Genomic DNA, 23,009 nt, shown 5'->3' with positions numbered 1-23,009 from the left:
TAATTTTTTCAAATAATTGTCCATCTGAAGGAAATGGAGTTTGAACTTTGAATAACATACAATGAACATGGAAAATATCTGTCGTATAATAATCTCCCCAAAGGACAGAAATGTACTGTATGTAAGCAGCTAGTCGGGCAGCGATGTATGTGAGAAAGTAGCAACGTTTGGGACTCTGAGATGGGGGTTCTTTTTCCTTGCAGGGCCATTGTGTTTTATTTTTTTGCTGTGGGGGCCAATGTGTTTGATTTTTTAATAATAAAATGAATGAGAAAAGTATTTATTAAGGAAATAGTTGGGAGGGGGCGCTTCAAAATTTCTCAAACAGGGTGCTAGCAGACAGAGCCGTAATTAGACTTTTTGGTGCCACGTGCCAGAAAGAGCATTGGCGCCCCCACCCCATTTTTCAAATAGGGACATAAGACACGCACCCGACCTCATGGGAAAGGGCCAGGGAAGAGATAGGGGAGGCCAGGAGCTGCTGGGGATAAAAGAGGAGGAAGCTACAAGTGAGAATAATAATAAACAGAAAATTGACAGACCCAAACAGCGCCCCCTGTCCTGCGGTGCCCTGTGCCATGGCACAGGTCGCACTACCCTAGTTACGGCCCAGCTAGCAGACCTGGTGCTGGCCCTGAGTGAGTCATTGCGACAATAGCAGCACTTGACAGCAGCCCAGTAGGGCACCAGGCAAAATTATGCGAATTAGGGCTCGGAGCAGACCACGAGGGGTGTGAGATGCGGTGCTGTTACCAGCATTTTAACAGCACATCGCACCCTTTGCAAACAATTGTATTAAGCCCTAACAATTTATTTAAAAATGTATATTTTTATATTTTCATTCAAATAATAATAATTATTATTATTATTATTATTAATTATTATTTTGTTTTTTATTATTATTATTATTATTATTATTATTTTATTTTATTTTATTTTTTTCAAATAATTGTCCAGCTGAAGGATATGGTGTTTGAACTCTGAATAGCATACGATGAACATGGAAAATATCTGTAACACAATAATCTCCCCAAAAGACAGACTTGTATGTAAACTCAGCTAGTCGGGCAGCGATGGGTGTGAGAAAGCAGCACGTTTAGGACTCTGAGATAAGGGTTCTCCGGCTTGCTGTCACTGTGTGACCCCACTGGCCCCGGTGCAGCTGATGGTGACAGAGGTGGAGCACACACAACAGATCCCTGCCATGATAACTGGCTGGCTCCATGTCGTGGCTTGTGGCTTCCTTGGCTCCTCCTCCCATGTCTCTCTCCCAGTGTGATGCTGCTGCTGAGCCGCTGCTGCTGCCTCCTCCAGCCAGCCAGCCAGCTAGGCAGCAGCCGGAGCTCGCAGCATTCTCCCAGTGCAGAGCTCAGTGCTGCCAGGCACTGCCCCCGGGAGGGAGCCCTCTCCGGCCACTCTCTGCCTATGCTGCCTGCCCACCTCCTGCAGGACACAGCATTGCATTGACTCTCCACTGTTATGGATCTATTCGACTTTTTCCGAGACTGGGACCTAGATCAGCAGCAGTGGTAGGTATTTCCATCATTATCTGCCTCCCTGTCCTGATTTTACCTTTGTTAAGGTGCGGGAGCCCCATGCACCTCTCAGCCTGGACAGAGAACCCCCTGGTGCATCAGCAGTGTGCTGGTCCAAGTTCGCGGAGTTTCTGTGCTGTGTGTTTATTTATCTAGTAACTGCCAGTGGTTTTATTCTTTGCTTTTCCATATCATACTGTATTGTGTAGCTTGGCCGTTGTGTATGTAGCAAGCAGGAGCTTACAGCCTTGTTCAGTAGATGAGCTAAGTTTAGAGATGCCTGTGCAAGGGACCACGTCAGATGCTTTATGCAGCTAACCTGAGGACACCACATATCGCCCATGGACTTTATTACAGCCCGATACCTCCCGCTGTGTATACCATAATGTATCATCTTCATTGTCAGCAGTGTGTCACAATCTATTCACCATCTGCAATATTCACTGGGAACACAGACTAAAACGTGCATGTACTATGCTATTTATAATAATCCAACACGTGTGTGTGTATATATATATATATATATATATATATATATATATATATATATATAGTATATACACATTGTAAGATATGAATTTAATGCTGCTCTGTGGGAATTTGGGCTTCACCTCATCATTTGTGTCTCTTTAATGTGTGCAGCTGAGAAGTTCTGTGGAAGTGCACACATTTGCCCTTTGAAGGGCTGGATGACAGGTTGTTGAAATGTTTGAGATGCCATTTGTGTGTGTTGTCAGCTAAATGGATGACTTTGACATAGACTTGTTCTGCTTTTAATTAGAGAGACTTAATGAAGAATTATTTATTATCAAAATATATTCACATAAAGCAATTGGGCAAGTACTGTATATGATGAACTTGCATTGCTTTCAAGTGGCTTTTATACTGAATGGATATAAACAGATTTTTTTTCTCTTGAAGTCTGATGTTGACATTTTGTACTGCAATAGATATTAGTAATGTCATATTATGCTATGTGTTTATGCATGTATCACTTAATCTTCTTTTACATTGTTTTCATTACAAGAGTCATTGAGACATTGTGACAAATACACTTTCTATGTATTCATACCCAGAAACCCATGTATATGCTTTTAAGCCTGCTCAGTAGCAGACTACTCTAATGGAATACTTTTATAATTCACAGAATACTTTGTTTTACAATGTCCTCTTTTGTTATACTGTAATTATATTGTGTGCTGTTTGAAGTTTGACTGTAATGTTTTATTTTAGTTTATTCTGTTGATTGATGCAGGTGATTATTTTTCAGTTATAATATTATATTATGTACTAACAATTATATTGAAAAGTCATTTTAATAAATCTTTGTTTTGGCATACGAAGCTTACCATCAAACTTGATTATTATTTATTCAATAGGTATTGTTACTATATGGGAGTTTAATTCATTACTGTGCTAGTTGGCAGACTACCACTCCACATTATTTGCTGGCTGAAGGGATTATATTCTTTATGGTCCAAGTATACTGTCATTGTTTTATAGTGTTGACTTAGTGACTGCAGCAGGAAATATGCTACTGAAATCACTGTACAAGAAGATAACAAAAAAACACTTGACTGCTGAGTTCACTGTATCTCCATTGCAGTAATGCATAATGCCTATATGAGTGGTATTTACTTCTTAGGGAATCAAGCATGTTTTTGATGAATGATTTTCAGTTCAATTTAACCCCTTAACAGGAGAGATGTGGTGCGGTGAGAAAACTGGTTGTATCCCAAATCACAAGCATTTAAGGTGTCTAGAAAATATGACTGATTTTCTTTACATTGTGTGTTGTTTTCAGAACCCTTCTGTGACCTTCAGTTATTGCCTTGTTAAGTTTTAAGGCCTCTTTAACTGCTTACTAAAAACAAACTATAAACTTATTTCTTACACTATGTAATGCCCACGTTAAGATGTAACCTGAGTATGGAGTTATTAAGAATCATTTTTCTATGGCATCATCTAACAGATTCTCATGTTTGCAGTATCTGTTCTTTGTACAGTGACATTGATTATTTTCTGGCTGTATAACTATGCTTACTATTGACACTTAAATGACAAAAAACATATTATCTACTAATCTTATGGATTTGTAGCAAACCCACTATTGAACAGCATTCAAATTTGGCAGAATCATCATTATTTCCTGAATTAAATAGAATCCTGAATGTATTACACTGCACAGGATATTCAGCATCGTATTGAGCAGACGCAGACAATAGTGCATACATTTTTTAAATGTCCCTAGTTAATTCTCATGCTCAATTATTGTTATATTCAGATTCAGTTTGATCTTCATATGAGTCTCCTGGGGAGCATTTGGTATACACAAAATATGCACTGGTTGCCTCGCTTTTTTTTTCTTTTTACTAATGTTTGCGCTGTACAAAGCAAGCACTTCTGCGTTTTATTTCATTTCCCGCACCTACTAAGGACTAGTGAGCAAATCTCTCTCACCTTCTGCTTTTTTACATGTTCCTACATGTGAGCGTTTCTAAAACATTTAAAGACTTTGTTTTTGCTATATACAGGACTCTGTGTGTGTGTCTATACAGTGTATATATTATTATTATTATTATTATTATTATTATTATCATTTATGCAATATAGATATAAATAAATGTATAATTCAGAGAAAAATTATCTTGATTAAATTTACTTCTAATGTGAACATTGTCCTTTATTTACTGCCATGTTTGGCCTAAAGATTTCAAGGCTAAGCTTAATCTGGCTACTAGGTCAGTCAAGCAGGCTACGTCCTAATGATTAATTGCTTTTTATTCTTTCTCTATTTGGGTTGTTTTTATCCTGATGTATTCGCTTCTAATGGTGCATACACACGATCAGATTTTTTCTTCAGATATGGACGATAACGATTTAAAAATCGTTCAGTCGTTCATATCTGAAGGAAAATCGTTCATATCTGACATGCCTGAACGATGGACGATCAACGATGCGCGTTCCCGTTTGTCAGATAACGATATCTGACATCTGATGGGTTTGCAGTCAGACTTGGACGATTCCATTCATTTTAATGCAGTCAAAAATCGTCCAAATCGTTCAAATCGTTTAATCGTTCAGTCGTTCATCTGACAAATCTGACAAGTCTGACAAATCTGATCGTGTGTACGCTCCATTAGTCATTCCTAGCATATTTTTGGTTTTGTTTTTTTGTTTGGTAAATACTTGTTTGTGATTTTGTTTTGAAACATAATAGCTGTTAACAAACCACGATGATCAGACTGAACATTAACTAGATCAAAGTAACATATTTTAATATATTAATCTATCATGGTATAGGCAGTTTTTTCAGAGAGTTAATGCTGGCCATATACAGTGTGATCAACTCAGGGAATCTGGTCAAATACAGCCAAAGTTAACCTGGTATCATACCATGTGTTGCCAAATACACTGTTTTACCTGATAAAAGATTTAGGGGTCTATTTACTAAGCAGTGTTAGGAGACAGAGTGAAAAGTGAAAAGGTGCCAGCCAATTAGCTCCCAAGTGCCATCGTACAGGCTGTGTTTGAAAAATGACAGTTGGGAGCTGATTGGCTGGCACCTTATCACTTTTCACTCTGTCTCCTAACACTGCTTAGTAAATAGACCCTTTAGGGTTCTATTTACTAAGCTGTGTTAGGAGATAAAGTGAACAGTGATAAGGTACCAGCCAATCAGCTCCTATCTTCCATGTCACAGGCTGTTTTTGAAAAATGGCAGTTAGGAGCTGATTGGCTGGTACCTTATCACCGTTCACTTTATCTCCTAACACAGCTTAGTAAATAGACCCCTTTGAACTTTATACATTGTCATTGGGATACAGCGAAGCTAAACCTCAAGATATAAAATAATGCATTTAAGCCTATGGTATTGTTTTATTAGTATAACAAATGAATTTGTGTTTGTTTTGTTAAATATAAATTAGCATTTTTCATCTCATTTTATAAAGAGATCTACGTTATATCCATGGAAGAAAATAAAAAATGTTATACAGCAATATGAAATTCATATTAAACACCATTTGGGTGCCATATTCTATAAATCAATTTTATATATTACTATGCTTTTCAATGCATATGTATAGCTTTCAAACAGCATACAGTTGGATGAGTCTCCCAATTCATTTAATACGGTGCGTGAATACTGTTGAATATTAGTGTTATAACTGTTGGTTGTTATGTGAAACATCCACATTTGTATGACTTGAACCTCAAAGACAAAATAAAACATTTTATGTCTTCTGCATAACAGAACAAAATTAGAACTTCCTGCTGCATCAATGGTTGCTAAATTAGGGGAAAGATTTTATTCTGCCAAAAAAGCAAATCAATTGGTTTTACTTGTGTATAATGCCTTGCAAGTGGCCTAATTACAGCAAAGCTTGCAAACTGGCAGTTATGCAGGAAGAGACACATATTCTCTAAACTGTTATATAAATAGAAAGTTCAAAGGTCTCTGTGTGGTTGTCAGAGGCAGAGCAAGCCATCTGCGGGCCAGGTTTCTCTCCTGTACGTGAGTAAAAACATAGTACATACCACAGCAGTGTGTACTTCTGACATATTTCCTCAGCCTAGAGAGGGTGATCCTGCTCTCTAGACAAAGGTGGACTGTTTCAATTCCAGTCAGTGCTACATACCATGTGTTCCTATAGCACAGCCGGCAGTCATTCTTTTTAAAGGACAGCCTTAGAATGACTGGGTAACCAAAATGATTTTTACAACATTGTTTTCTAAATGGTGCTGTGTTTTTCAGAATTGATGAAATTGACATTTAAAGCCATGGCATATTCTCTTCAAAGGATGTATGCATTGTCATTCCTTATCAGACACACTTTGATGCTGATACCTCCAAAAACATAATTTAAGGTAATGGGCCCATATACACTTTCTGACAAGCGCTCGCTTCTCTTTGCATTATTATCAAGGTTGTGTGCAGCGTTCACAAGCGTTAGTACTAAATAAAATGACAATGGTGTTTTTTGTGAAGGTTCATTAACTGCTTAATACACTAAGGGCCTCATTCAGAGATATACGCAACCCCAATGGTTTGCATACTTCTCTGATGTTAGAAGTACGCAGGCTGCGGCCGTTTAGGGCCGGGTAGTGGGTGTTGCCCCTTTTTTCTGGGAGTTCCAGGGCCGGGGTCTGCGTCCTCCTGACCCTGGCTGAACAGTTTTGTTGCCTATTCTGAGTAAGCTTTAGCTTACTCAGATGGGCGATTACTGCAGACGATGGACATCTTTGGATGTAGCACTCAGATCACAGATGCTGGCAGGAAGCATCTTTTTCCTACAGGCTACTCCTGATGCATTACCATATGCGATGCTTATAAAATGCCATTTTGGCAGTTTGACCGCATTTTCCATATACACCAAGCTCCGGAAAGCTTGGACCCAATAGGTAGTGCTATCTATAGAAGGTGTTGCCTAATAGAAGCCTATGGGCTTCTTTTCGGGGTATCCAAGCTCCCTCCCTCCCAAGTTCCCCCTTGCTCATGCATTCGCTGGCCGCCGGCCACGAATATGCAGAGGGACTCCCGGGTCATAAACCAGAAGTCCCGACACCGCACAGGACAGCTCTTATCGGAAGAGCTGTCACCTGCTTAAATGATCATGTATACAGCGTTACTAAACGCCGATATGCATGCAGTCAATAAATAGCAAGTTAAGTACAATTTAAGCACGCTTCTAATACAATTTTCTCTTTATTACTCTTCTACAAATCATTATTTCCTTTTCTAAATCTTCCTGGGTGGAACACTTACGTGCCAGACACAGACATAGGCTTATAACTCTCAACATCAGCATGTCATGTGATAGCAGAAGGCTGAGAGGTGAGGTGTTCCGAAGACTTTCAGCTCTCCATATCATGTGTCATGTGACTGTGGTTTTCATGGTAGTTACTTAACACTGTGGAAAATCTGCAGAATTACCTTAGCAGTCTGGAAACGTTTGCCACAGTGATTTGTGTGAAACACACAACTAATTTCATCATGGGATTGCTGCTTTAAAAACATAAATTGAAATAATTTACAGTCCTCTTCTTAAAATGTCCCACCATCTTGTGTACAAAGGGCGTGATTCAGAGACAGACGCAATGGCGATATTTACACAGATTGAGCAATTGTTTGCCAGTGCGCATGCGTATATGTTGCAATGCGCACGTGCCGCATTTGCTTTGTGATTAGGTTCGCACAAGATCCACTCATAAAGTAAGTGACAAATAGTCAGCGTTTGGAGGTGATATCAGGGGGTGGTCAGAAAAACGTAAGCATGTCTGACCGATTGCATTCATAACATGAGAGCTCTCAATGTACGAGCAGAGCTGCAGTATTTGCGGCTGGTCAGGCCGGCTGCTCGATGTGCATCAATGTTACCGATATTTACACAGGTAAGCGACGTCATACATAGATGAGAAGGCAGCAGTGGGCATTCCTGTGCTCAGGTGATCTTTGCTACCATTAGCATATTTGCGTACAACATCGCAGCTGTAATCGCTTTACTGTACATCTCTGAATCAGGCCCTCAGAATCCTTGCTGTAGAAAAATATTTTTCTCTATCCACAGCCTGTCCCACCTTGGGTTCATCAGACATGCCTAATCTAAGTACTTTAGGATGGCAATGAAAAATTAGCGCTCTGACGATATATAGCAGCATCTTTGAAAATATAACCGCAGCTGCTTGAGCATTAATCCATGAAAGCTGTCTTGCAGTGCCATTTACCTGACTGTCGCTCTGCACAGCAGGAGATGGAAGGGGCATTGTAAAGGTATTTAAATAAAAACAATATCCATTTGCTGGCCTTATAAACTTGAGTGATCACAAAGCCCTCTCCTGAGCAAGATAAGTAGTTTCTTTTTATTTTCCATGTGTTACAAATGAAGATCAATTGGAATACAAGCAGAATAGAGTAATCCAAAATACACCATACATAGGCTTGCCATAATATACTTTTAATCCGGGACACCTATCTGCAATGGATCATCGCGATGTAGCGATGCGATCGGAAATGCCGATCTTTCCTGGTCGGAAACGCCGACCGGGCACCATCGATAATCAGCGATCCGTCGCAGTATTGCTGAAATTGTACATGTTAAATGTCCCCGATTTGACGATAACGATCATTTTTTGATCGCGATCGTCATATCGGGAAAATCCGAGTTGCAGCATCGCAGGATCGCGGTCATCCGTCGCTGATGTATGGGTACCTTTAGACAGGTTCTATGGCTGATTTAAACCAGGTGAAATCCATGTTTGAATTTAGCCAGATACATAACCTGTGTAATTCCTATGTGTCCTGGATTACCGGGTTATTATGGCAAGCCAAACAATATACCATTATGTCTTATATGAGTACAAATACTAAAGTGTGGTGGGGTAAAATGAAATTTACTGTAGATAAAACAAAATGTAATCCTGTGGTAAAGATTTTCTCATCTTGAGTTCAAATATATATCTGAGAATTTTGTAAAGAGGTGATAATTATGTTTATCTACTTACTTCTTTCACTGACTTGGGCCCGTATTCAATTTGAGGCGAAAAGCCGTTTTGCGTGTTTCGGGCAGAAATTTTTCGCTGACGACGTCATTTCGCCAGGCGGAAAAGTATCGCCGTATTCAATTTGAAAGACTTTCTGCCTAGGCGGAAAGTCAATGCAATGTAATAGGCGAAAAAGTTTCACCTATGAATAGCAGACGGAAAATAGTGCAGAATTGGGGTTTTGGGGTGCAATGTTGCGGGAACCCCTGTGCAGCCTTCAGACAGTCCCCCAAAGGTAAACTATGTCCAAAAAAAATGTAAAACCACTTAAGAACCCCCCAAAAAATCACTTTGATTTTGGGGGTGAAAAAAAAAATGTTGGGCAACAAAGTTAAAAACTAGTGAACTTGACTCTGGGGGGGTCCCCAAGTATGCCCCGTGTTTTTTTGCATTGCAGGGGCTTGGGGGAAGGTGGATTTTTCACGATTTTTTAAACTTAACTTTAGCAACTTTAAAACAAGCTGGCCCCCATTTTCAAGTACCCCAAATTTGCTGGGATAAGTTATTTTTTGCAAAAAAACCTCCTGAATACTATTCTGCACCACTTATACAAAAACGCTATTTAGCAGCTATTGAGCCCATTTAAAAACACCAAATACCTTCAGCAAACCAAATCGGAGGGTACCATAGCTAACCCCCATGTCAGAGCATCTTTTGGCGGATGTCAGGCTGATTTCCCCAAATCTGACAGTACTTTCCGCCTGTTCAAGTTTTGCCGGGTCCCATTTTCGCCTACTTTCAAATTGAATATGGGGATACGCGGGCACTCGCGCAATACTTTTCTGCATACAAAGCACGCGATGTAGGCGAAAAGTCCGGGAGGTGGAAAAATATTGCAGGTCTGCTCAAATTGAATACGGCTCTAAATCAGTCATAATCCAAACTCAAAATACTTGGTGATGAGGTACAACTGAAAAGAGACATAAAAATAGCAGATATTGGGGCAGATGTATGAAGCTCTGGAAAGTGATAAAGTGCAGAGTGATAACCGTCCAGCCACTCAGCTCCCAACTGTCATGTTAAAGGCTGTGTTTGAAAAATGACAGTTGGGAGCTGATTGGCTGGACAGTTATCACTCTGCACTTTATCACTTTCCAGAGCTTCATACATCTGCCCCATTGTCTTGGATAGAGTTAAATAATAGACCATGAATAAAAAAGAGATTTGGCACTTTGCTTATTAGAAAAGCAACCTAATTATATTTGGTCCATGAGAGCTAACAAACAAACTTTCATTGCTGGGTAATTTGATAGGGGAGAATACAATTCTTCTAGTAAACAAGCAGGGAGAGGCTATGATTAGAGCATGCTTGGATTAGACAGAGTACTGCTTGGTTCAGATTGTGTCTGTGTCCTGTTCTGGGTAGTGCCATTTGCCTAGGCCGAATGTGCTCCTCTGCCCATATGCAGAGTGAGCACCTTTTTCAGGATCATCCATATGGGTATGATATGCTGGCAGCTGAATAGCCATCAATTCAAATCCTGATGCCGGAAGCCCAACCAGTGAAGATCCCGACATGGACGGTAAGTACCCTAACCCTTCCCCTCTCCCCCCCTAACTAGGGGCATATTTATAATGGGTGCAGGGTGTGCACTGCACATGGGCCCCTGGGTCCACACCTTGCACCCATATTATGCTTACCTCTCCGGAGTCCCGCGTCGGTGCCGGTGTCATCGCTGTAAAAAATGTCTGGAAAACGCCCCTAACCCTCCTTTGGTGGTGCCTAACTATAACCTCCCCTGGTGGTGCCTAACCCTGAACTCCCCAAGGTGGTGCTTAACCCTAACCCCCCCCTGTCTGCACCCTTAACCTATATCTCCCGGGAGGGGTGCCTAACCCTAACCTCCCCCCGGTGGTGCCTAACCCTAACCCGCCCTCTCCGTAACCTAACCATAACCCTCCCCGGGGGGTGCCTAACTTTATCTCCCCCTGGGGGGTGCCAAACTCTAATCCCCCCCCCCGGGGGTGCCTAAACCTAACCCACCCATCCCCGGGTAAACTCTAATACTTAACCGAGTCCTAATGTTCGGGATCTCCTTCGGAATAGCTCAGTTGTCGTCGGTATATCGGCGGCCGGCATATTAACTACATGCCCATCCAGACAGCCCTCAGTTCTTGCAGATTTGCAAGACAAGGTTTTCTGTTGCCATTCTTAAATTGGGCTAATCCACATACACCGTGGCTTTCTGTGTAGTTAAATAACCCGGTTGACAATCAGTTTATATGCAAACATTGGCATTCATTTTCTACTGCTTTTATTTCAAAAGCTGCCAAGTTCTTGAACACACGAGCATTGAAAGACAATGCTTGTTAAAATCATAGCCAAACCTTGTACCCTGCTCTTTTTTTAACCTGCTACTCTCTAACCTTCCCTTCAGTATTGTGTACTATACATTTAATTAGAGATCCCAAAGAAGTCCATTTTATTTCTACCTAGCATTAACGCTTATGAACACTGCAGGCATTATTGAAATTTGCACGCAGCAAATACTCGTCAGATAGTGTGTGTGCACAGGTCAACTTACTTACATTGTTCTAAAACTGTTAGCATTAAAGCTGATTTACCAGGCATTGAATGCATAATATACTTGCTAATGCCTGAAAACCAGATTAAAAATAGGATGAAAGTTTTTTATATGCCGTAATATCGCACTTAAAATCTTATAAGGCAGCATGATCTGTTTTTAATGCATTAATGCAAAGCTACAGTACCAGTACAATAGTTTGAAACATGCTACACATGGAAAGGGCATGGAGAATGTAATTAAAACCATGTCTAAAATGTATCTAAAACATGTACTCTTTTTTCATGCGTTATGTGTGAACGAGCTATGAAGGTCTCCAGGCATTGATAAAATAGCTACTTCCCACTGTCCCACCTCCCTCTGAAAAGTCTGTTTCCACAGCGTGTCATAATACTATGCATTAAAAGACAATAGAGTTTGTGTCAGAACCTGGTTATTCCCCATAAATAAACATGGGTGTAGCTGCGTGTGTGTTATATGTCATTAATCCAGTTATTTATTTTAACATTTATAGTGTCCTGGGCTCCACCATGAAATGGACTTACGACATTAAAAGCAATATTATAATTAATATTTATTCTCCTGGCAATGTGCTGTAAATAAGAAATTAGAATCAAAGGAACATTGCAAAGAATATACACTTAATTTGGAAACAGAACATTTTTAGTCTTCTTGCTTAATTATACAGCGGATCTTCAAGCAAAAGTCATAATTTCTTTCTCCAAATCTGGAAACACAGTATTTAAACATGTGAACTTTTCTAGGTGTACTATGGTCCAGTGCCTTTATAAAAGTGACAGTAACATGGCAGCATGCAGCTATGTATGTGGTAACTAATGGAGGACACTCCATTCACCCTCATGTGTTCACTTGCAATATGATTAAATAAAGAGACAACATCCATAAGGCCCAGCTGTGCCACCACTGCTTCCGATTGCATGCACTAGTTCACGTGGGTATAGGGTCACTGGAATCAGTAGGTTAATTACCATACAATTTGACACACTTTTATGCATAGGCAAACGCAGGGAGGGTTTCCGGTTGCCTTCCTCGGTGTGAATCTTGCGAGTCCTAATATATTATGGGGATGCACTACACTTGTTATAGGAAGGTATCAGTATGCAACCCTGTGTTATTGGTGCAGTTAAATGCTTGACACTTGGTTCCCATAGGGATTTTTCATTTTATTCTTAGTCAGACTTGTGTGGCATGGGTATGGTTCAGAAGTATTCAGATTACCTCAGATGGTGGTATGTTTTGGGTTGCCATCTTAGTGCTGTCATCTGCTCAGCTAAAAAATTCTGAACAACCCGGTAGCTGTACATCGAGGATGCAACTTCATCTTATACCCCTTTTCCACGAAAATCCCTTGTCTGACCCGGGATTTGGAACACGGTTCCAAGCCAGGTCAGACCCAGGATTTACCACATTTACACTGCGGCGTGAACCCGGGAATATCCCGGTCAGCGTCATTCAAACTGCACACAGGTGCAATGCCGGGACTTAGAGATGATGTTATCACCAAGCACCGAAAACTCCAACTCTCACCTGAACGCTAGACCGTAGGGGACCGGCAACCAGAGGAGGGGGTCATTCCCAGTGAGAAGGTCCTTCGGGCAGGGGGGTTGGTGTCCTTTCGGGAGGCTGTGATGTCACAGCTGTCACCAGGGAGACGGGCACAGAGAGATTATAGCCTCCCCATATGAAGCGGTCAAAACCGGAACGGTCCGGACCATGCAGGGAGGCTGTAATCTCTCCCGGTGACAGCTGACACACAGACAGTTTACGAATACCACCCAATCACCATGCTGGAAATGGGTCTCGGTTTGGAAGATCTAACCTGTTTCCACTGAGCCTGAACAGGGTTTTACCCACTAAAAACCCTGCTCGATACCTGGGAAGAATCAATCGACCCAGGATTTTTTCCTATGATCCTTTTCCACTGAGCCACTACCTGGGTTGACATGGCAATAACCCAGATATTTTGGCCAGTTGAAAAGAGGTATTATACTAGCCTTTTATGTCTCTGTCTGAAAATAGAACATTTATTAACATGCTTGTATCATGCTAGCTGAGATCATTAAATGGTAAGTAATTGTTCAAACAAGTGGCTTCCTTTAAATAATTTAGACCTGAACATATATGATGCATACCTCCCAACATAGGCACTGGTACAGGGTGGGCAAGAGGACGACTTCCCCCCCCCAACCTTCGAGAGAGGCGTGAGGGGCACACTGAGTGCACTGCATAAGTGCAGTCATTGCCTTACTGGAAGTCCCATGAGATGCCACAAAAGGTCAAAGAGGCGTGTGCTGAGCTCTGATTGGTGGAACTCATTACATGCTTCTCTGGCTCTTGAAGGAAATTAGCAGCAGCAGTAGCCTCATGGGAGGATTCAGCAGAGCCAGGCAGCAGTTCTTGCTGGGGAGAGGTAATTACAATGTTGGGTACACATTTTTGACCATATTTGCCACCTCACAATACATACTACTGACACCTCCTATAGTATTAGAACTTTTTTGTTGTTGTTTTTTGGTAATTTTAAGGTTAAGCCTGAGCATGTCTTCCTCCCAGTCAGGATGGCGGCGGCGGGATTCTGAGCACCGAGATCCTGAGCGCCAGCATCCCATACCCAACCCAGCTGCCCCTGAGGGGGTGACATTCAGCAATTTAGGGATACCAAAATGAAATTATATCTAGCCCCCAACCTAAACACGTTTTAGCGCCCCTGTGCCTCCCAACTATCCTGATGTCAGCTGGACAGTCTCAGTTTTAGGGCTCTCTCCCTTTGACATGGCAGGGACTGCATTGTCCCTACCGCACAGGCAGTTATCACCCATTCAGAGCAGCAATGAGTGAAAAATGGTGATTAGTGGTGATCATAGAGGGGTAAGGGGCAGCCTAGCACTTTTCTGTATTACCACACCCCCTACATGTCACAGACATGTCCCTACTACTGTATGATGTGGCCATATGCAATGAGTGCTTTAGTCTAGAAGACACAGCCTGGTATCAAGTCATTCTGTTTAATCTGTTTGCTCTGTTTCATAGACATTGCTGTGCAATTTTGGTATTGTATGGCATACTCCACCTTCACCAAACGTCATTCTTTGTTGCCTCTTCTGCCACTTTAAGCTTTGTTCAGGCGATACTCTATCACTAGTTAGTTTACCCAGGCTATAGTCAGCTTGGTGATGATAGCACAGGGCAGAACATACTGTTTCTTGTTACTGGTATGCATGCAATGCATGGTAGTTTTACTATAGTTATTGCAATTAGCATTTTATTACAGATGCTATTTAAAGCTATACTGAACAATACAGTATGATATGTGTCAGGGGCAGTCAGTGCCATAACAGAGTGGCAGTTTGCCCTGTTCTGGCCCTGCCCACTAAGCTCATGACATTATGTCGCACCGAGGTGACGGGACCACTAGCACCAGAGGACGCTCCGAGTGGCTGTACAGGCTACAGGAAGCTCTGGGCTTCACTGCATCAGCAATACTGGCTGCAGGATGATGTTTCAGGCACACTGCTAGCCAAATGCAGGGGCCATTGGGCATCAGTGGCGCCGCCCCCTGGGCCCTTCACTTTGTTCAACGGCACCCCTTGCACACCCCTTTTTACAGCCCTGGCTGCCTCTCGCAGTGCTGAAGATTGCATAAGCCATCCATAAAGTGGAGATGCTTACACGCAATTCACAATCAGCCCCAATGTGACCCACTATTTTTTTAAAAACCATTGGGATGTGCCCTCTTCTACCCAGTTTTAATTTATAGACACTGTCAGTGTTTGTGCATATACTGTCATTAAAACTGTCAGTCATAATAAGGCAGTATTATATGACGACCGGGGGATGTAGTTTTGAGACCGCCGGTCATCTTGGCAAGGGATTTAACATAGGCGTCGAAATACCGACGCCTATGTTAATCCTGACGCCGGAACAGCGAAGGACGCCAGACCGATCGTCCTCCTGCCTGGTAAGCATGCACTTAGCCCGGGGATGGGAGGGTTAGGTTTAGGCACCCTCCCGAGGAAGGTTAGAGTTAGACTAGGGAAAGAGGGGGTTAGGCACTAGGTAGGGAGGTTAGGGTTAGGCACCCTCCCCGGGAGACTTAGGTTTAGGGTGCGGGGAGGGGGGGGGGTTAGGTTTAGGCACCCCTGGGAGGAGGTTAGGCACTATGGGAAGAAGTTAGGGTTAGGCACCCCTAAGGGAGAGTTAGGGTTAGAGGGGGGAGAGGGGAGGGTTAGTATACTTACGGGCGCCCATCGGGATCTTCATCCATCGGTCTCTCACTGTCAGATTAGAACCGGCGGCTATTAAGCCGTCGGTATTTCAATCTCATTCTGACGACCGGGACGGTACAGGAAAACCTATTCCCAACCACCTCACTGGCAGAGGTTCATTAAAACTAATAATGAACATTACATATTAATGAGAATTAATATTTTGGCACTGAATAACAAACAAAACGAAAGAATAAGACTTGATCTTCAAACAAATGTGTATCTGTGTAGCACTGTGGGATTCTAAAACGTGTAAATAATTCTGCTAGCTGCCTGCCAAGGTCTGTGGTAGTAAATATGGCAATGCTAAGAAAAGGAAAGGATTTATATCCCCCTACAGAAAAAAACATGATTAGTAATTGTTTGCACAACATTGTTCATTATTTGCAGGATGTTAATTTGAAAAGAAAATACACGTTTTGGGTGGAGATTACTTTTAATCATCGTGGGAAAAAAAAACGGTTATCAAAAATGTCCCCATTTTCTAATAGAGTACCAAACATGGAAAACAAGGGTGAAGATGGTGGGGGGCTCCCAATATAGAAGGGCTAATTTAAAATTTTACAAAAGAAGCTGAAATCGTGACAGATGTCAGGTGTATCTACACCTAATTAAATGACATAAATTGCAAGTGAAATGGTACTGTTATTCTAACCACCTGCTAAACATTTGCATCCAATTCAGTTTACTTAATGATGTAAATTAAGAATGCATCTTTAATAGTATATTTGCATAGGCCAGGTGCAATCATTGTAAACAGGAAGACCACAGTATTTCATTATTGATCAGAAAAGACAGGTTTAGTTGGTATTTTTGCTCTTGGTACAAAATCATTATATGTAGTGACTACATTTTTATGCATCAATTTAATATACTTCTAGGTAAGTGTTTCTCATTGGCAGAAACAGGTTTTTGCCTATTTTCATGTTTTTTTTTGTATAGATTGGTTAAATATCTAAAGGTGCGTATCCACTACGCGACCCAGGGAAGACAGTACGATTACGACATTCCCCATCCCCTGCAGTGCCTACACTGAACGAATAGTCGTTCAGTGTAGGCACCCTCCATAATCCAAGAACATGGTCAATCTGTCGTTATTGGCAGATTGACCGGCATGTTCGGCCGATGATTGATGTCGGAAACGACCAGCGGGAGTGCGCATCGCTGGTTGTTTCCGACAATTTAGTGCCCGATTCATGCACGATTAATGGACGACTGAACGATAACGATGTCGTTATCGTTCAGTCGTCCATTATAATCTGTTAGTGGATGTACGCCTTACGCAGAAAAAGAATGAGCTGGAGATTTATTTTTCTACGCTTGCCCGCAAATGGATTGGTGCTTTGCTAGTGTCATACGTTCCAACCATCCCAATTTGGGTGAGAAGGTTTCGACTTGCATGCCCTATACTTCTGACCGGGCTGGATGGTCGGAGGCACGCAAAACAGCGGTGATAGAAGTGCATGCAGCAAGTGATTTAAGGGGATGAAAATAGGATTGGGGAGAAAACTAACCAGTGTGTCTGAAGTACTGACCATTCTCGTTCTTATGTATATGTATAAGTTGGTGTTTACATTTCCAGCTTTGCTCTAAAACAGTGCCTCTTGCCTCAGTGATGTCAGTCATTCCTAGTGAAATAATACCCTGTATTCTTATTAAACTTGGGTTAGCTCTCAGAATTATGATTACCATGATCAGGATACAGGTGGACTTTAAGCATTTTAATTGATTGGCTAAATGATTTAGAATTTGTCAAAACAATGTTCTAAGAGAGACAAGAATGATTTGTCTGGGAGTCTTTAAGTTCTCAACAAAGAGATTCTCCAGCAAAGTAAGAAATCATGGATTGTTAAACAAGAATGAAGTTAAGTATTAATCCCTTTACTGCTAGAAAGAGTCTGTTACAAATCCAAATCCAAAGCAATCCATCGCCTGGGTAAACCTGTGTTTGTTTAGTGTATATACAATTTACCACTCTGAAAATATTGATTTCTACATGTTAGAAAGCAGCCTTTTCTGGCTAGCTCATCAGTTAATGCTAGTAACATTGACATTTTGTTTCAGGAAAGATAATGCTCATAATGCATACATCTATTGCAGTGCAAAAGAAATAGCAAGAAAAAGTTATAACCAGACCAAACTGCTCATTTAAAAAAAAAAAAAAATAGAAGCCACCTAATTATGGTGGACATACATATATCCCTTGAAAAAACTTCAGTAATTATTATAATGTATTTGTATATTGCTACTAAATACAAACTGCTGTCCAGAGAATTGTTTTATCTTTAACCCTAGTAGAAACCAAGATACAGGGAGACCATACAAAATCCACACAGATAAGGCCCTGCTCAGGTATAGAAACCATGACTCCAGTGCTATTAGACAGCAAAGCCAACCACTTGGCCACTATGCATTTTTAATACATGTTAAAATCAAATGAAAGAACATAGCGCCTGATTCAGAGCCTGACGCTCTGACCAGAGCGCTCGCTCTGAATCAGGGCCCTCCTCCATTAAAATGGAGCGTCCTCCTGGACGCTCGTATAGCTGTGGGTCACCACCCACAGCATATACGAGCGGCCAAAAAGATGGTCGCGATGGTCAAGACCATCGCGACCATCGGACTTGCGACGGAGACCCTGCGGTAGGGTCTCCCTGCCACAAGCCCTGGAGTGATTTTGGCTCTATCAGAGCCAAAATCACTCCCACTGACATCACTAGTGATGTCAGTGGGGCCGGCTTCAGACGGTAGGCGTTCCCATGGGAACGCCTCCGTCTGGCAGGCACGCCCACCAAAGGGGGCGTGCTGTCAATCAACCGACAGCACGCCCCCTTTGGTGCGAGACCCGGAGCGACAGCTTGGCTGTCGCAGTCCGGGTATGCGCATGCGCACGACGGAGCTCCCTCCGTCGTGTGCATGCGCAGTGGGAAACATCGACCCACTTGCGAGCATACTGCCGCTTGCGAGTGGGTCTGATGACCCCCATATACTGCAATTCATATATGGGCCACGATTCAATTCAGCGCAATGCTGAATAGCCCCGAGAGGGAGCTTTTCAATTCAGCGCTCTCTGTTAAGTCGAAGAATGCCAATTCTCGCGACTTAACATGGGTGTTTAGTCGTGAGAACCGGCATTCTCCAACTAAAGTGCCAGCCGCGAGGCTGTTAGCGCCGCATTGTTGTTGAATTTCCTCTCGCACCCCCAGGAGGGTAGGAGAAGATTTAGTGGGGCCAAACATTGCACTGAATAGAATAGCTCCGGGAACTCTCTCCCAGGGCTATTCAAAATCGTTTTGAATTGAATTGCGGCCATGGATAAGTTTATTATGCATGTACAGTATGTGCATGTAATATGTGTTTGGATACATGTACAAATACATTCAATTAGCGTATTTTAAATATGCATCTGTGATAAAGGAAGTTAAATTGTGAAGCCAAATTCATGCACCTTCTCCTTGACTGCATCTCATTAACAATGTGCACCCAGTGAGATGTTTTTAAACGAGTGGACGCACTGGAATGGAACAGGAAGTAATAAAAAAAAAAAAACTGCAGCGCAATACAAGCTGAATGCAAGAAAAAACGTCAATATGTAAAGTCTCATTAGGTACAATGTGTTTTATTTGCAAAACTGATCACATGCACTTAACACAGAATTTTAACATCGGTAAGTATGTAAGTTACCATATCTCTTGCCAATATCAAATTTTAAAATCACCTTTTTTATGTTTATATGCAAAGTGTATTTCCCTAGCATGCATTTGTAGCATTTTAAATACTGATATTCAATAAATATAGCCTATAGAGTAAGGATAGATGGTAGTTCAATAATCTACTAGTAAGTTAGTTGGCTTTGAATGGAATTGACTAGTGTGTCTGCCTGTGTTTGTGTGCGTGTAGAGAATTTAGTCTGAAGAACTTGTTGTAAAACACTGAGTCATATGTTGGTGCTTTATAAGTAAAGGTTGTTAATAAATATGATTGCAAGAATTGCAGAATAACAAATATAAACAATTCTATATCGTTAAAATAATATATATATATATATATATATATATATACACTGTATATAGAAATAATCAGTATTCCGCACTAACATCTACCTTCAATGTACTGCAGGGGTGCTCAACGGACAAGCTCTCTCTCTCTCTCTCTCTCTCTCTCTCTCTCTCTCTCTCTCTCTAGATATATATAGTGAAAATATAATATCATATTTTAATATTTCAAACTTCAGATAGCAAAGAACATGGAGAAGTTTTTTAAAGTATACTAAGTTAGGTATATTCGAAAAATCACATTTGTACATTTACATGTTAGTAAGCAATATTTCCTTCTAGACAAGAAGAAATGTGTTTTACCCTAAGACATATAACAATACAACAATACCCATTACGAAAATGTCTTAAAAATGAGCAATTAGTGTAAGAGCCTTGGTTAGATGCCATTTCATTCTCTTTGTAGAGGAGAACTGTGTTAAGCAAATGTTTACTTTGTAAGAGAACACAATTTTTAAAACATTTGTTTTGCGAGAATAAATCTGTCTTCAGTTACAGACTGTACAATTTCAAGTAAGTTGGATAAATAATGAGTACTCAAGATACCTATTACTTTTCTGACAGTGTGGCACATTGCCATTAAATGAACTCAATATACGGAAATTCTAAATGTATTTTCAATGCCTGATTTGTTTTCTCTGCAAAAATTAAATTAAAAAAAATATATATATTTTTTACACAAGTGTTCAGTCTCCCAGCATAAAATCTGGACACTTTGTTTTTTTATAAAGAAATTTTATCTGTTCGATTAATGAAAACACGAGCCAGCTTCAAGGGCATCGTTACTTCAATAGAACACAAACGGTTTTATTTTTATTCAAAGTGCATGTTGTGGAGGGACCTGGTAATCAGATGTTGAAACTGAGTCTCGTCTATCTCTTTCCCATGAACCCTTTGACCCTGTATTAACTGTTAGTAATTTGGTAGTCAGAGTGGGGGGAGGGTGCATAACAAAAGCCAGCGAGGCTCAGTTGAATGTTATTATTTAGAAAACAACTTTGACATTTCCAAATGAGGTTTCCCTTGTTTTGTCTGAAGAACTGTTACAAGTACAACTTGTGTGAGGCCATTAAGATGATGTAGCTTTTTGTTTGATGGCAAACAAATCATTTAGCATGCTATACTAAAACATATGGAACTATATTTTAGCATGAATTGTCTTGTCATGACAAGATTGGAGCTGTACCGCATTTGTTAATAAGTGGGTAATAATTTGAACGGAGCTCTGCCACATTTGTTAATAAGGGCGGGATGTACTAACACTAAAATGCAGTCAAACCTCCGAAAATGGCAGTTTTTTCAGAGATTTGACCGCATTTCCCATATTCGTCAAGCTCCGGAAATGGAAATGTTTCCGGAGCTTGCACCCGATACTCATCGTCATCTATAGAAGGTATTGGCTAATAGAAGCCTATGGGCTTCTTTCAGATAAGTCCCCTCGGTTTGATCATGTGCTGGCCAACGGCTCAAATTTACATGCATATGGCGTTAATAAACACAACTATGCATATGATAAGTGGTGAGATGTATCACATTCAAAATGCGATGCATAATACACCCCTACCTAAATCTTTATTGCACTAATTAAAAACTCACAGCAATGTTTAAGTTAAACTTTCACAAAAAAGGTACATGTAGTCTTCCTGTATGGTACATTGAATTATTGATAAATAACTGGAATTGCATTACATTACAAATTTAAACTTTGGGACACTTTTGAACTATACCCCATCTTTCTGACAGTCTTTCCCAAAATTATGTGTGGCTCAGTCCATCATTGTTGTGGGGATTGTCCTACTAAAATCACGATGGTTTGTCTGTACGTTTCAGTTATAGCTAATGTCTTGTCTAGAGTCTGTTTACACCACAGAAAATCACGTTGGTTAAATGCAGCAAATTTGGTAGAGGAAGCTGCATTAAACATTGGAAATTAGTTCACTTTCCTTACTAAAGTAATACTGTAATTGTATGAGAGAAAACTGCTCAGTTTACACTAGCAGAAATGCCTGGCAAGGCCATAACTAGGTGTGTGCAAGCGATGCTGAAGCCCAGAATGCTGCCCCGGTGGCACCTGCATTTGGCTTGCAGGGTGCCTGGAGCAGCCTGGAAGGTCACAGCAGAGCTACCTGGGTCATCCTAAGGACTTTCTTCGCACCCAGCTTCTTGCTCATCCCGGCAGCAGGGGTCAGCCCAGCGCGCATTACAGTTCACCCACGGCCCTGAGGCTTTGTATCTCAACTTAAGCAACATTTATTTAAATTTGATATTTGCACAAATATTGCTCACTGACTTGTTATGATTGTGCACAGTAAACCCACCACTGCCCCCAATGCACAAGCACATACAGTGTATTTAAAAAAATATAATAAAAAATTCAGGCATGTTGGATTCTTCTATCTCTCTGGGTCATCAGTGGCTTTTCTACAAACATGCCTAGCCAGAGGCAGGAAAAGCACCTCTGTGACTGTAATCATTTCTAGACAGATGCATCTGGAGTAAGCATTTTAGGGAAACCAACATTTCAAGCTTTCTTGGGAAAAGTGTGTAAAGTAAATGTGCCAGTCATATCGCTGTTTATAGTAATTATTCAGTCAGAATCTGACATACATTAATGAATTTTGGAAAACATCTCCTTGTATTCATCTGCACCATCCCCTCATGCTGCAAATCACCCAACTTTCTCCTCCAATTACCTGAATCCAAGAGCCATAATGCACTACAGAAAATTGCTTAGAAGGACAGTAGACATACTACAGTCCATAGCGCCTGTACAACAGTTCATAGTGCTGGAGGATAATAGCAGTATTGCAGGAGTATAGGCACCATACTTACAGCAGTTTATAGCACAGCTCAATATAACATAAATAAATGGGAGGGTTTTACTGCAAAATACAACATACTTCAGGTAAATGGTAATTGGAATTATAAATCATAAAAGAAGGACAATTAAAGGTCTTACGAGCAGGGCCCTCTACCCTCTTGTGCTTCTCCCTACATTAGTTTCATCTACTTCTTACTCACCACTAGGGCACCTAACACTTGGTTGCTTATGCTCTGTTGCTTATT

At 41.0% G+C, this 23,009-nt stretch overlaps 1 protein-coding gene across 1 annotated transcript in view; it reads left to right on the top strand.

Moving 5' to 3' along the window:
• Positions 1 to 1,351: 1,351 nt before the first annotated feature.
• AFF2 (ALF transcription elongation factor 2) overlaps positions 1,352 to 23,009 on the top strand; it is a 599,847-nt gene continuing 578,189 nt past the window's right edge. Inside the window, exon 1 of the mRNA XM_088478852.1 lies at positions 1,352 to 1,529. Within this exon, the coding sequence (XP_088334978.1) occupies positions 1,480 to 1,529 (50 nt within the window). The 5' untranslated portion in view covers positions 1,352 to 1,479. The remainder of the gene's footprint in view (positions 1,530 to 23,009) is intronic.

This window comes from Taudactylus pleione, unplaced genomic scaffold (assembly GCF_031769625.1).
Source record: "Taudactylus pleione unplaced genomic scaffold, aTauple2 ptg000222l, whole genome shotgun sequence".
Taxonomy (NCBI): domain Eukaryota; kingdom Metazoa; phylum Chordata; class Amphibia; order Anura; family Myobatrachidae; genus Taudactylus; species Taudactylus pleione.
The sequence above is the reverse complement of the archived record's forward strand: the minus strand, read 5'-3'. Positions and strand labels throughout refer to the sequence as shown.